At 40.5% G+C, this 15,114-nt stretch overlaps 2 protein-coding genes across 9 annotated transcripts in view; both read left to right on the forward strand.

The window, feature by feature from the left end:
* JAKMIP1 (janus kinase and microtubule interacting protein 1) overlaps positions 1–15,114 on the forward strand; it is a 203,322-nt gene that overhangs the window by 120,817 nt on the left and 67,391 nt on the right. For all 8 annotated transcript variants that reach the window (XM_077280118.1, XM_077280114.1, XM_077280115.1 and 5 more), the window contains 2 exons: positions 1,309–1,446; positions 2,895–2,954. In XM_077280118.1, coding sequence (XP_077136233.1) covers positions 1,309–1,446; positions 2,895–2,954 — 198 coding nt within the window. The remainder of the gene's footprint in view (positions 1–1,308; positions 1,447–2,894; positions 2,955–15,114) is intronic.
* On the forward strand, positions 13,936–14,421 carry LOC143790915 (uncharacterized). Its single transcript, XM_077279193.1, has one exon. The coding sequence runs from the start codon at positions 14,258–14,260 to the stop codon at positions 14,381–14,383; it is 126 nt and encodes a 41-aa protein (XP_077135308.1). The 5' UTR covers positions 13,936–14,257; the 3' UTR covers positions 14,384–14,421.

Here is a 15,114-nt window from a genome sequence, read left to right on the forward strand (position 1 = left end):
TGGTCTACGCAGATGGTCCACACAGTCGGAGTCGTAAAACTGGCCTTATTAACCTCTTGTAAAGTGAGAGCCTTTTGCTGGTGTATGTTACTGTTTTATGATGGTGCGGATCCAGCCTATACTCAGGATGAGCGGACCAATGCTAATTGTTAGCAGGTCATCCATTTTTGAGTTCTGATAAATCGGCTCTATGGTCCCTGCATTCTCTGGATTGGCAGGAGTAGAGATTGCACCTAACCTATCAAAAAAATATGGCACATACTTTTTATATGCTTACATTTTATGAGATGGGAATAACCTTGAAGACCTAAAATGTATTCTAGAAATTATACATATAGCTCTGTCTCTTAAGAAAAGTTTATACGGCCTTATTGAGCTTTTATTATGGCCCCAATTTTTTAATCCTCCATGGACCAAAATTAGATTAGAACCTCTCTGGCTGTGGAATTCTATTAGTTTCCTCTTTTTATGTGCAGTGTAGATGGGGTCGATGGATTACTTCCATGAGTAAGATGTTGCTGGGAGTGTACGCTGAGAGAGGGGAGAGAGCTGCTACATCTAGTTAATTGGCTCTTTATTTTTCTCTTTTAGAAATGCTGATTTATTTCCATCATTAGATAAATTTAAAGGGAGCATTTCTTTTCACAATATAAACAAAAGCTATCACCTTTGAATTACTCTTGTACCGCATTATATAAGCCACTCTCTAAAAAAGTCTTCTGGGCCATGTTCTAGTCAGCACGGTCCGGTCTGATGGGCATTATTTCTGTGCCTACTCTATCTCCTCACTTGATTAATGTAGATAACACATCCTACATCATCCACCGAATGCTGCAAATCTTGTGTCTGAAGAGTAGCGCAATGTGCCGACGCCGACTTAATTTCCCGATAGTCGGTGACGGCGGATTACTGGACTTGGCGCTGGCCTTAATAGGACACCGCAAAATGCGCCTGCATAGGCCTGAAGTTTATCTGCGAAGGGCGAAATTTACAGGGATCAGTGGATGACATAGGGCACGACATCCACATCAATCAAGGCAGGGGGATGGTGATTTTGCTGATTAGGGGGCACAAACCATTGGACTTGACCACTTATAAAAGGTATTTTTTGGATATGCAGGGGGAGTTGGTGGCTTAGATACAGATTGATGGAGTGCGGTACAAGAACTGTTACAGGTGGTGACTTTTGTTTATATCGGGAGAACCTGGTGACTGCTTCCCTTTAACCTCTATTGGTCATATGGATAGGTAATGGGGTAGATTGACTTGATCTAATATTCTAGTAATGGGTTTACGTTGCCTTTATAGAAAGAGAAGTTGCCAATTGTGAGCTCCTTAAAGCGTCATTCATCTCTGGATGATCTAAGTAATGCTCAAGAACAAGAGATCGAATTCTTACGACTTCAAGTCATGGAGCAGCAGCAGATCATCGATGACATCTCCGTGGTAATATACCGCTATTTAACTTAAAGGGGTCATTTAATCAAGACAAAACCATTTATGGCTGTATGGTCCAAATCTAGGAACCAGTCTCTACGAGCAACTTCCGTTCTGGCAAACTTAAGCCAACCATGTGTTACAAGTATATCTGTTTGTAGTCAGGCGCCGGCTGTAGCGGAACCATCTGGTTTCTTGCAAGATCTTGGAATACTAGGATTTGAACCTTGGTGCTCTGCATTCTAAAAATGATTTTCTCTGGATTGCGGCCTGTAGGCCCTAGTTTAGGACCAACACTGTTACATCTGACCATGTTGGACGTACCCTACGAGTGCCACCAGTACTTCACACTACACTACTAAAGACGGTCAGCACATTGATTGTACACAGAGGGCAATGTTTTCTTTCAGTGGCCCACAGACCTGTACCGGTAATTATCCAGGACTCAGATCAATAAGGACTATGGATGCCTGAATAAGGCTTAACATAAAGGAATTGTTAGGTAAACCTCCTTATTCAAGTCAATTAGCATTACGCCTTGTTTCCACATTCCTTTCCTGCTTCCACATTTTTTCGTAATGCATAGTAAGTGCTTAGAATCACCCAGGAGAAGCTCAAGAGTGATCAGCCGGTCATAGATCTGCTCCGACTGTTAATGGGATTCACGTGTTTGCCTTTATCCTTCTACGTTCTCATGATACACTGAATTTATTGGGTTGTTTTGGCCTCCAGTACATAAGCCATTATAATACACACACACTGTGAGTAATTCATGTGTCTGGTGGATTGAGCTTAAATCAGGAGAAACTAATCTGCTAATTATTTAGGAGTTAATTATGTATTATCGGCTTGGGTCGGTCTGCGTCCTCCTGAGTGTTGGTCTGGTCACCTCTTTATCGTTTAATAAGTGACCGGCAATCCACCTAAAATCTCAGACTATAGGTGTGATAGCTTCATATTTTCTGATGCTTTGTTTTGCACCACAGAGGTAGATACGGCTAGATCTCCTCAAACATAAGCCACTTGCTGTAGATCCGTCCAGAATTGTGAGCAGAATGCCCGAGAACCACAGGTACAAATCTGAGGCACAGGAGAGGCGAGACTGCACCCTATGCGGCAGCATGCAAGTCACAGGCATCATGGAAACTTAAGTGCAGAGCATGAAGGGTGAAGATGGCCGACTGACTAGCCTTATGTTACAGGAAGCAGACTCTGTGACCATGTGTATTCTTGGATTCCTGGATCAGTAAAGGCACGCGCACTTAGATATTTAACTATTTAGAAAAATTTCCGCAGTGAAACCGGATGTCGTAATTTTACATTCTAAACTGTACGCTTCATTTTAAGTTTTTCTGCAAGGTGAAATGATGATGCCCATTTTGATTCCACATGGTCGTGGTTTTCTCATTGCGCCAATTTACTACACATCCATTTTACATTGCTGTGTTTGTCTTTAGGAGAGAGAGCGGATGCTGCGTTTCAAAAAGCCGAAAAGAAAAATCTTAAAGCACCCAAAGGTATTTTTTTTCATGAAATGTGTAAAATACAATAGATTGTCAACCTTTTTTTTTATTTTTTTGGCTTCAGTATGGTCTAAAAAAAAAGTCTTCTCTCATTCACGTATTCTTCCTCCATAGTGCTGCCTGGGATTCCCATCGGTCTCATGGTTTTCCTTTTTTAGATATATTGTTTATTACGGTATAGCTTGCAAGGTTAGGTTAAATAGGACCCAGAGGACCCTAACATTTTTGATAAGAATGAGATGGAAGCATCCATTCTTTTGCATGGTTTGTGTTTGTTTTTATAGATCAGCTACATTCTCAAGAATCTACCTTAAATTGTCCTGGACAAGAATGGTGCTGTTTCTGAGTTTAACGAGGGATGTACATCCATTTCTATAATATTCGCTAAAATAATGGAAAATCATATTAAAAAAAAAATACTTTAACTGCTTTACGTCATATGATGTTCTGGTGTGTGATATGTCCGGCCCCTGATGAGAGCTAAAAGTTGTTAATCACACCCAGATCTGCTGTTCTCCAGCACATGTCATCACTCTGCAGTGAGGAGAGCAGATTGTCCATACAGGTCTTACACTGAACATGTCCTAAGCTTAGTGTGTTTGCCTGTTTATGATTAGTCACCATCAGAAAGAGGAAGAAGTACACGCCCCTTTCACCAGTGAAAGCTCTCTGGTACTGCCCACTTTAAGTTTAAAGAACCTTACAGTGGCTGGGCTTTATAGGAGACCGTGATTTTTCTCACACTCAGGACCATGATTTTTCCTATATAATGCAATACTGTGGAATTGTAATATATAGAACAAACCATTGGACAATAGCAGGTCCAAGTCCTGTAAGTGGATTAACAAAGTAAAAAGTGGGGAAAAAAAAGTTTTTAAAATATTTAACAATTGTAGTCAGACTGTTTTTACCCATTATAAATAAAGAAAAGCAAAATGTTTTGTTCTTGTTTTTTTACTTTTTTTATTTCCAAATCTGTAAAAGTCCAATCTATTAAAATATAAAGTTAATTAACCCATTGGTAAATGTTTAATGGTGTAATGAGAAGAAAATTGAAACTAAAAAAATTAACTGTTTTTCAGTCGCTGCAGCTCTGAAAAAAAATGCTATTAGAGACTATAAAAATGTCAAATCTGCACCAAAATAAAAAACGTCCACTCGAGGTACAAAAACGGCAACATTTTTTTTTTTTTTTTGTACCGCTGAAATAAAAAATATACATGTTTATCTGTGTAATCGTACTGACCTGGAGAATCATATTGCCAGATAATTATTACTGTGCAGTGAACATATTATTTTTTTTTTTGTAATTTCAACGTACTTGGCATTTTTTCATTTTTTTCTCCTTTTCGGTTCATCACTTAATAAAATGAATGGAGTCATTCAAAAGTACAACTCTTCTTTAAAACAAACAAAAAAAGCTCTCGCGCAGCTATGTGCACGGAAAAAAAGTTATGGGTCTTCGAAGAAAGGGAAGAAAAAATTAAAACGGAAAGTAGCCTCATCACGAGGTGCTTAAAAATATCTGATTTGTATAGAGCTTATGCGTGTTGCGTCTCGAAAAACAGCATTCTGAGATGTTTTGTACAGCGTGACGGAGCAGAGAGAATCAAAGTTTCAGCCTTTGAAAACTCAGGCCGTGCTTTGGGCATTAGACGGCATATATATATATAGCATATTCTTGTTCATGTACAGCACCATGGAATTAATGGTGCTATATAAATAAATAATAATAAAATAATTTCTGCCCTGTCTGAACAGGTCGCCGGTTGTGCCGACATTGCATGTGCAACCGTTACTTGGTCGTCATACAAGTGTGAAACACATGGTCATTTTTCTATTTTTTTTTCTCTTGAGAATATATTTTGCTTGTTTGTAACATGTATGTGTATTAACCCGGAGATTTGTACACATGACTAGGGTTTATTGGGCCCGTCCGGAGGAAATGAGAGCCACCCTCCATCTATACAGAGCGTGTGCACCCCCACTTATGATTGCATTGTAACCAATATCCTATTATTATTATTATTTATTTATATAGGTAGCAGCTCTGGTGGTGGTGAGGCAGCAGCTCTGGTGGTGGTGAGGCGGCAGCACTCAGGTGGTGGTGAGGCGGTGGTGGGGTGAGGCGACAGCTATAAGGTCTTGTAGGTTATCTTCTGTAAATTATTTTATAAGAAATGGGCCATAGTGGTAAATGCTTGTCTCCAAGGTCACCTGGACTAGGAATTGTCTTCTTCTGGACCTTTAGAGCCCAGAGGCCACCAGAGGATCTGAAGGTTCTCTGATGGGGCACTGCAACCGTGTTAAGGATCCTGCATCGTTGACATATCTCTTTCATGATATTAGTATGTTGCTGCTTCTATAAAATACTTGTGATGTCCCAATGAAGGTGCTGTTCCTTCATTATATCAAACAACCGTCCATCATCAAAACTCAAAAATCACTTTACGCTGCAGAGAAACCTCTCTAACCAGCCAAAATTGGAGAAAAAGATGTGGGTGATGATCTTCCTAGATAGGTGCTCAACTGCCAAAAAAGTATTCCACAAAGGCCAGAAGAGAATGCATATAATAAAATATATTGCCCAAAACTATTTAAAAAAAATGAATACTTTATAAGAAAAGATTAGAGAAAAATCATATTTTAAATCTATTTTCACATTTATTTATAACTAGCTGTACTACCCGGCTTCGCACGGGTTAATAACTGCTGTTAGCAAAATAGAATGTGTTAACAAAAATGTATTCTGCACACAAAAACCACAAAACAAATAGATAGAAATGTAAGTATTAAAAGGCAACAACTAAGCCAATAGAAAGTTCATTGGCTCTTGAGGAAGCAGTTCTTGTTCTCTTGTCTGCAAGCCTCACTTCCCTCTCCTCAGAAAGTTAATTGACCCTTGAGGCAAGCAGCTCTTGTTTTCATGTCTGCAAGCTTTGCTTCCCTCTCCTCAGAAAGTTCTTTGTCCCTTGAGGAAGCAGCCCTTGTTTTCTTGTCTACAAGCCTCGCTTCCCTCTCCTCAGAAAGTTCATTGGCTCTTGAGGAAGCAGCTTTTGTTTTCATGTCTGCAAGCCTCGCTTCCCTCTGCTCAAAAAGTTCATTGGCTCTTGAGGAAGCAGCTGCTGTTCTCATGTATGTCAGCCTTGTTTCTCGGTCTTCACATTTTTCATTGGCCCGTAATGCAGCTTTTCTTTTCGCATCAGCTGACATTCGTGCCATGGAATTCCTTTTCTTATGAGGCATTATTGTGGTAAAAATAGTCTGTAACTGGCAATTTCTATATCCTCTCACATAGAGGTAATGTGACTGACATCAGCCTTTCCACCAACACACCCTAACTGACATGCTATTACCTCACACAAGCTTTGTTATACTGAGAATGTCCTTTGTTGCCTATGTTAACCAAACAGAGCTCAGGTTAATTAACTGTAGCAAAATAGAAGCTGAGCTGTGATTGGTTGCTATTGGCAGCCTGATAAATCCCCAGCCAACAGTAAGCCCACCCCCTGGCAGTATATATTAGCTCACACATACACATAATAGACAGGTCATGTGACTGACAGCTGCCGTATTTTCTATATGGTACATTTGTTGCTCTTGTAGTTTGTCTGCTTATTAATCAGATTTTTATTTTTGAAGGATAATACCAGACCTGTGTGTGTTTTAGGGCGAGTTTCGTGTGTCAAGTTGTGTGTGTTGAGTTGCGTGTGGCGACATGCATGTAGCGACTTTTGTGAGATGAGTTGTGTGTGGCGACATGCATGTAGCGACTTTTTGTGTGTCGAGTTGCATGTGACAGGTTAGTGTAGCAAGTTGTGTGCAGCAAGTTTTGCGCATGGCGAGTTTTGCGCGTGGCGAGTTTTATGTGTGGTGCCTTTTGAGTATGTGCAAGTTTTGTGTGAGGCAACTTTTGCATGTGTTGCAACTTTTGTGCATGTGGCAATTTTTTCGTGTGTGCAAGTTTTGCGTGTGGCGAGTTTTCCATGAGGTGAGTTTTGCACGTGTGGCGAGTTTTGCATGTGGCGAGTTTTGCGCGTGGTGAATTTTGAGCGGCGACTTTTGTGTTTCGACTTTTATGTGGCGAGGTTGGTGTATGTGTGGTGCAATGTGTGCTGAGGGTGATATGTGTTCAAGCACGTGGTAGTGTGTGGCGCATTTTGTGTGTGTGTTCATATCCCCGTGTGTGGTGAGTATCCCATGTCGGGGCCCCACCTTAGCAACTGTACGGTATATACTCTTTGGCGCCATCGCTCTCACTCTTTAAGTCCCCCTTGTTCACATCTGGCAGCTGTCAATTCGCCTCCAACACTTTTCCTTTCACTTTTTCCCCATTATGTAGATAGGGGTAAAATTGTTTGATGAATTGGAACGTGTGGGGTTAAAATTTCGCCTCACAACATAGCCTATGACGCTCTCAGGGTCCAGACGTGTGACTGTGCAAAAATGTATTGGCTGTAGCTGCGACGGTGTAGATGCCAATCTGGGACACACACACACACACACACACACACACACACACACACACACACACACACACACACACACACACACACACACACACACACACGCTTTATATATTAGGTTGGGTTAGTGCAATACTGAATATTGATTTCAGGCCTGTATAATTTAGCTCTTTCCCCCATTTAGAATTTCACATTTATATTTGAGATATTTACTATTTGGGTTTTGGTTGATACTACTACTATTGGGCTAGTGCAGAGGTGGAGAACCCTTATTTTTTTGGCCAATGTCCATGGGCCATACAAAATTATCAACTTAAAAATGATTCTGCTATTTTTGGTCAAACATTTAATGAACTCCCCCTTAATGTGATGGCTGGAGCTTCTTCTCTTTGGTGCGCTGTGATGTTGGGTGGTACGGATGATGTTGTTAATCGCAACTGCTTTTCCGGTCAGTCTGTAGCACAGTCAATTCTTTTGAGAAGATTTTGTTTTTTTTAAAGCAGTAAGTTGTTCCCAACACAAATGTATATTTTCAATATGTCTCCTCCTCAAAGTGGGAAATTCATCATTGCTTGCTTGACATTCAAGCAGTGGGAGATCTGCTGCGAACCTCACATAGGAAAACTGAGACTTCTGTAAGTACATCACATAGGAGACAAAAACTACAGTATACATCACACATGAGACACACTGAGACTTTTACATACACCATGCATAAGAGGCACCTAGACTACTCTATATACATCATAAGAGAAGAGGTTGCTAGATTTACATCACATAGGATACACCAAGACTGCTGTATATACATCACATAGGATACACCGAGACTGCTATTTTTATACATCACATAGGATACACAGAGACTGCTATATATACATCACATAGGGTACACCGAGATTGCTGTTTATACATCACATAGGATACACCAAGACTGGTGTATATATGTCACATAGGATACACAGAGACTGGTGTATATACAGTGCCTACAAGTAGTATTCAACCCCCTGCAGATTTAGCAGGTTTACACATTTGGAATTAACTTGGCATTGTGACATTTGGACTGTAGATCAGCCTGGAAGTGTGAAATGCACTGCAGCAAAAAATAATGTTATTTCTTTGTTTATTTTTTTTTTTAAATTGTGAAAAGTCTTTTCAGAGGGTCATTTATTATTCAACCCCTCAACCCACCAGAATTCTGTTTGGTTCCCCTAAAGTATTAAGAAGTAGTTCAGGCACAAAGAACAATGAGCTTCACAGGTTTGGATTAATTATCTTTTTCCAGCCTTTTCTGACTATTCAAGACCCTCCCCAAACTTGTGAACAGCACTCATACATGGTCAACATGGGAAAGACAAAGGAGCATTCCAAGGCCATCAGAGACAAGATCGTGGAGGGTCACAAGGCTGGCAAGGGGTACAAAACCCTTTCCAAGGAGTTGGGCCTACCTGTCTCCACTGTTGGGAGCATCATCCGGAAGTGGAAGGCTTATGGAACTACTGTTAGCCTTCCACGGCCTGGACAGCCTTTGAAAGTTTCCTCCCGTGCCGAGGCCAGGCTTGTCCGAAGAGTCAAGGCTAACACAAGGAAGGAGCTCCGGGAAGATCTCATGGCAGTGGGGACATTGGTTTCAGTCAATACCATAAGTAACGTACTCCACCGCAATGGTCTCCGTTCCAGACGAGCCCGTAAGGTACCTTTACTTTCAAAGCGTCATGTCAAGGCTCGACTACAGTTTGCTCATGATCACTTGGAGGACTCTGAGACTGACTGGTTCAAGGTTCTCTGGTCTGATGAGACCAAGATCGAGATCTTTGGTGCCAACCACACACGTGACGTTTGGAGACTGGATGGCACTGCATACGACCCCAAGAATACCATCCCTACAGTCAAGCATGGTGGTGGCAGCATCATGCTGTGGGGATGTTTCTCAGCCAAGGGGCCTGGCCATCTGGTCCGCATCCATGGGAAGATGGATAGCACGGCCTACCTGGAGATTTTGGCTAAGAACCTCCGCTCCTCCATCAAGGATCTTAAGATGGGTTGTCATTTCATCTTCCAACAAGACAACGACCCAAAGCACACAGCCAAGAAAACCAAGGCCTGGTTCAAGAGGCAAAAAATCAAGGTGTTGCAGTGGCCTAGTCAGTCTCCTGACCTTAACCCAATTGAAAACTTGTGGAAGGAGCTCAAGATTAAAGTCCACATGAGACACCCAAAGAACCTAGATAACTTGGAGAAGATCTGCATGGAGGAGTGGGCCAAGATAACTCCAGAGACCTGTGCCGGCCTGATCAGGTCTTATAAAAGACGATTATTAGCTGTAATTGCAAAGGTTATTCCACAAAATATTAAACCTAGGGGTTGAATAATAATTGACCCACACTTTTATGTTTAAAATTTATAAAAATTTAACTGAGCAACAAAACTTTTTGGTTTGTAAGATTTATGCATCTGTTAATAAATCCTGCTCTTGTTTGAAGTTTGAAGGCTCTAACTTATTTGCATCTTATTAAACCTGCTAAATCTGCAGGGGGTTGAATACTACTTGTAGGCACTGTACATCACATAGGATACACCGAGACTGCAGTATATACATCACATAGGATACACTGAGAGTTGTATATACATCATATTCTGTTAAAATGTGGAAAAATTTGCGCAGAAATTTCAGGCATACATAAAATCACTACCGTGGGACTGCCCCAAAATTTTGATAATTGCAAACGTTTGGAAAATAAAAAAACACACCCACATTGGCTAACATTGAAAAACAAAACAGGTGGACATACATATAATAGAATTAAAACAAGACTGCAAATTAAAAGAATTGTTGAAAGTCACCAAAAACTAGACCAAAAAGACACAAATGCAATAATGAATCAGGCTCGTTGTTTGTGCTTGTGTTTCCCTTCTGCTTGTGAAGCCGCACAGTAGGTTTAATTACCTCTATTGGCAGAGATTAATTACTCCATGTTTTTCCGATTCATTACAGTAATTGGACACAGAAACATTTGAGCAGCTAGGAAGTATGTCCAGAAAAGTGACAATGCATTTCCTACACAATGTGGCCACAAGGGGACGTGCTTTTCTACAGGTCACATAAATGCATAAATAGCAAAATCATTGCAAATTTTTTATTATTTTTTTTATTTTTTTTTTTAATGGTCTGAATGTCTGCAACACAGTGAGTCCATGAAAAAACAGCACACGGATTACGGCCATGTGTCATCCAAATGCTGTCCGTTTTTACTGTGTAATGGGTAGTAAAAGCTTGGAATATTATCTGTTCCATATGTAAGATGCTCATAAAGGGTTAAACTTGCAAGTGCTCAGCAAGGACTAAATAAAACACTCTAAAAGATTTATTTAGATTTTTTATTGTGTGTCTGCAACCAGAGTGGGATTTCTCTCATTAGACAAATTCCAACATAGCGTTGGGAAAAAAAAGGCCCAGGATTGATTAAAAAAAAAAAAAAAAAATTGAGGGTAGGGGAAATAAGCATGTTCTGGTTGGGAAATGTCAGCACTATAAAATTAGGCCTGTTTTAAGCTTTGCTATAAGGTCTCCACTCTTCTGTGTCCACATTTCTCCACTTGCAACGACTAAACAGAATTCTGACCCAAACAAAGGTTGTAATCTGTTTCTGTCATCCAGCTAAAAAGCACATAGGGGTGGAGCTTTTTAAGACCACTCCCATCTGAATGCTCCGCCCAGGCGTACTTTTCAGCCTTGTGTCAGGAGCAGTTTATAGCTCTGAACTTTAGAGCAGATTTATTTTATAAGTGTCCTCTTAGAAGTGACTCCTCGATACATGATGTAATATGATGAGCGACATTCTGCTGATCTGCATCACATTAGCCCGGAAGGGTTTCACCTGTCTTTTTTCCTCCAGAGATTTACGGCTGAACAGCATGAGAAATGGTATGCTACACAGCTCAGATTAGGAGAAACTGGTAGTGTCCCCCAAGGCGTGAGAAGATGTCTAATTAAGGAGATCTCGGATGATATAATCACAGGCTTTTAAAGGGAACCTGTCATCACATGTGCAACACAAACCTTTAATATTTAGATCTTCTACCCGATGAGGCTAGTGCAGTTCTTAGAAATCTATGTCAGAATTGTTGTATAATCTTGATATTATGTTGAGCTTTTTAGAGTTCCAAGTAGAGTGTTTTTTTTTTTTATTTAGGCACTTAAAAAAAATAAAAATAAAATAAAAAATATATATAAATATACATACCCACAGTGCCTTGTGAAAGTATTTGGCCCCCTGGAACTTTTCAACCGTTTCCCACATACTTCAAACATAAAGATCCCAAATGTAAATTTTTGGTGAAGAATCAACAAGTGGAACACAATTGTGAAGCTGAACGAAATCTATTGGTTATTTTCAATTTTTGTGGAAATTCAAAAACTGAAAAGTGGGGCGTGCAATATTATTCGGCCCCTTTACTTTCAGTGCAGCAAACTCACTCCAGAAGTTCATGGTGGATCTCTGAATGATCCATTGTTGTCCTAAATGCCTAATGATGATAAATATAATCCACCTGTGTGTAATCAAGTCTCCGTATAAATGCACCTGCTCTGTGATAGTCTCAGGGTTCTGTTTAAAGCACAGAGAGCATCATGAAGACCAAGGAACACAGCAGGCAGGTCCGTGATACTGTTGTGGAGAAGTTTAAAGCCAGATTTGGATACAAAATGATTTCCAAAACGTTAAACATCCCAAGGAGCACTGTGCAAGCGATCATATTGAAATGGAAGGAGTATCATACCGCTGCAAATTTACCAAGACCCGGCCGTCCCTCTAAACTTTCATCTCAAACAAGGAGAAGACTGATCAGAGATGCAGCCAAGAGGCCCATGATCACTCTGGATGAACTGCAGCGATCTACAGCTTAGGTGGGACAGTCTGTCCATAGGACAACAATCAGTCGTACACTGCACAAATCTGGCCTTTATGGAAGAGTGGCAAGAAGAAAGCCATTTCTCAAAGATATCCATAAAAAGTGTCATTTATAGTTTGCAACAATCCACCAGGGAGACACACCAAACATGTGGAAGAAGGTGCTCTGGCCAGATGAAACCAAAATCTAACTTTTTGGCAACAATGCCAAATGATATGTTTGGCGTAAAGGCAACACAGCTTATCACCCTGAACACACCATCCCCACTGTCAAACATGGTGGTGGCAGCATCATGGTTAGGGCCTGCTTTTCTTCAGCATGGATAGGGAAGATGGTTAAAATTAATGAGAAGATGGATGGAGCCAAATACAGGACCATTCTTGAAGAAAACCTGTTGGAGTTTGCACAAGACCTGAGACTGGGACGGAGATTTGTCTTCCAACAAGACAATGATCCCAAACGTAAAGCAAAATTTACAATGGAATGGTTCACAAATAAACGTATCCAGGTGTTAGAATGACCAAGTCAAAGCCCAGACCTCAATCCAATCGAGAATCTGTGGAAAGAGCTGAAAACCGCTGTTCACAAACGATCTCCATCAAACCTCACTGAACTCGAGCTGTTTGCCAAGGAAGAATGGGCAAGAATTTCAGTCTCTCGATGTACAAAACTGATAGAGACATACCCCAAGCGACTGCAGCTGTAATCGCAGCAAAAGGTGGCGCAACAAAGTATTAAGTTAAAGGGGCCGAATAATATTGCACGCCCCACTTTTCAGTTTTTGAATTTCCACAAAAATTTAAAATAACCAATAAATTTCATTCAACTTCACAATTGTGTTCCACTTGTTGTTGATTCCTCACCAAAAATTTACATTTGGTATCTTTGTTTGGAGCATGATATGTGAGAAAAGGTTATATATATATATAATCTCCAACCAGCGCACTCCTAATGTGAACACGTGCAAACTGCATCATATAGATAAAAAGGAACACAGCAGCACATGTACATGAATCTCTGTCTATCTGTGTGTGTGTGTATGTATACGTGTGTGTGTGTGTATATATATATATATATATATATATATATATATATATATATATATATATATATATATATATATATATATATATATATTTATATATATATATATATACAATTATTATTTTTTTTTTTTTTAAACCATTCTGATATCGATCTTCAAAGTAAGTACACCTGCCTCATCTGATAAGAGATTTATTTAATAGTGCATGTGCTGCGGAATATGTTGGTGCTATGACAATTTAAAAACAAATATTACTGTGAATTTTGGTGACGGATCACAAGCCGTTATGAACCTGGGATCTCCAGCAATCCGTGTCAGTCTGTAGGAGATACTAGAAGCAAGTGTTCATTTTACCTTTAGGAAAGCGATATGACCCCCGAGTCCATGAACAGACATTTAAATACGTCAATACAATTTTTAGGCAACTCTAATCCATGAAGGAGACTGCTTTGCTGATCGATCCTCACTTGTTGCTTGGATTTTTAGAAAATGCTCTTTGTTTTCTGACAGAACAGCCAGAACCGCACACTTCCCGATAGAACGCGGCGGAGTTTTCAGGCCCTTTAAATTGTCCATTACCGCGCAGTGAAGGGTATTGAGCTTTTTTCTAGTGTATTTTTAGTGTTTCTCTCGGTGCACGCCGGCTCCAGGTTACTGTTGCCAGCTCTGCAGAGCTCGCGGGGAATGGTCAGGGGACCCAGTGCACATGTGGCAGCCTACCTGCACCCGAGGAGGAGCAGCCTCCGATATATACGCCCCGCTCCCCCCACTCCCGGGCCATCGCCATGTAAATTGTGCAGCTCTACGAGGCAGCGAAATCCGGTGCGGCAGAGGATAGATGAAGGGTTCCTGAAGTGGCCGCTCTTCACTCCCGCACAATGGAAGATTTCCTACTCATTCTGTACTTCTCCTTCTTCATATGCCTCTGCGCCTTAGTCTGTCTGTATTTTTCGGGATGTCAGGAGCTGACCTATAAACACGAAGGTAAAGGACGCTCCGAGTGATCTACACATGTACTGCGGAGAGAAAAGTCAGGGTTGCTGCATAGGATTATGTCTGCATGTTCATAGACACATACAGATATTTATATTTGGGGTATTCTGTATTCATATGTGCATGTGTGTAGATAGATAGATAGATAGATGGCATATGTACTCACTGCTTTGGTTAAATAGTAAGTGTTCCGAAAATTCCACATATGGATGTAGCAAAGGTTATCATGACTCGCAATGCACCATCTTGATAGCAAGTGGCAGACTCTTAGAGCATCGTTCAGACATCCGTTTTTCTCATACGAGTGCTGTCCATGTTTTTCACGGGCAGCATCCAACCAAAAGCACAAAGATTTGTCCAGTATTAACAATACAAGTCTATGGATGCCTTCCATGTGCTGTTCTTTTTTTCACTGACTTATAGAATAATGGAGGTTTCTCCATTTTCCTCCTTTCTTTTTTTTTTTCATTCGAGTAAAACTGATGAAACTCTGACCAAACACTCGTGGTAAAAGCTGACACAATGATAAAAAAAAACTTTGATTCTCGGATCAATTTTTTTTGGCATACGAAAAATACCAGCAGGTTTTACTATCTAACCTGAGTGCAGTATGATGAAGGGGCTGAGACCATGATTCCAATAATGTTACTTATTGGGCTGTGCCTTGCCGTTTTAATAAAATCAGTGTTTTATCAGCAGGAGATTATCACTATAGGACCTTCTGTCTTGTGCCTCCTGGTCC

This window comes from Ranitomeya variabilis, chromosome 1 (genome assembly GCF_051348905.1).
Source record: "Ranitomeya variabilis isolate aRanVar5 chromosome 1, aRanVar5.hap1, whole genome shotgun sequence".
Classification (NCBI taxonomy): Eukaryota; Metazoa; Chordata; class Amphibia; order Anura; family Dendrobatidae; genus Ranitomeya; species Ranitomeya variabilis.

Bases quoted from the DNA above. Each gene is read 5' to 3' on its own strand.
- LOC143790915 (XM_077279193.1), top strand. From the start codon at position 14,258: ATGGAAGATTTCCTACTCATTCTGTACTTCTCCTTCTTCATATGCCTC.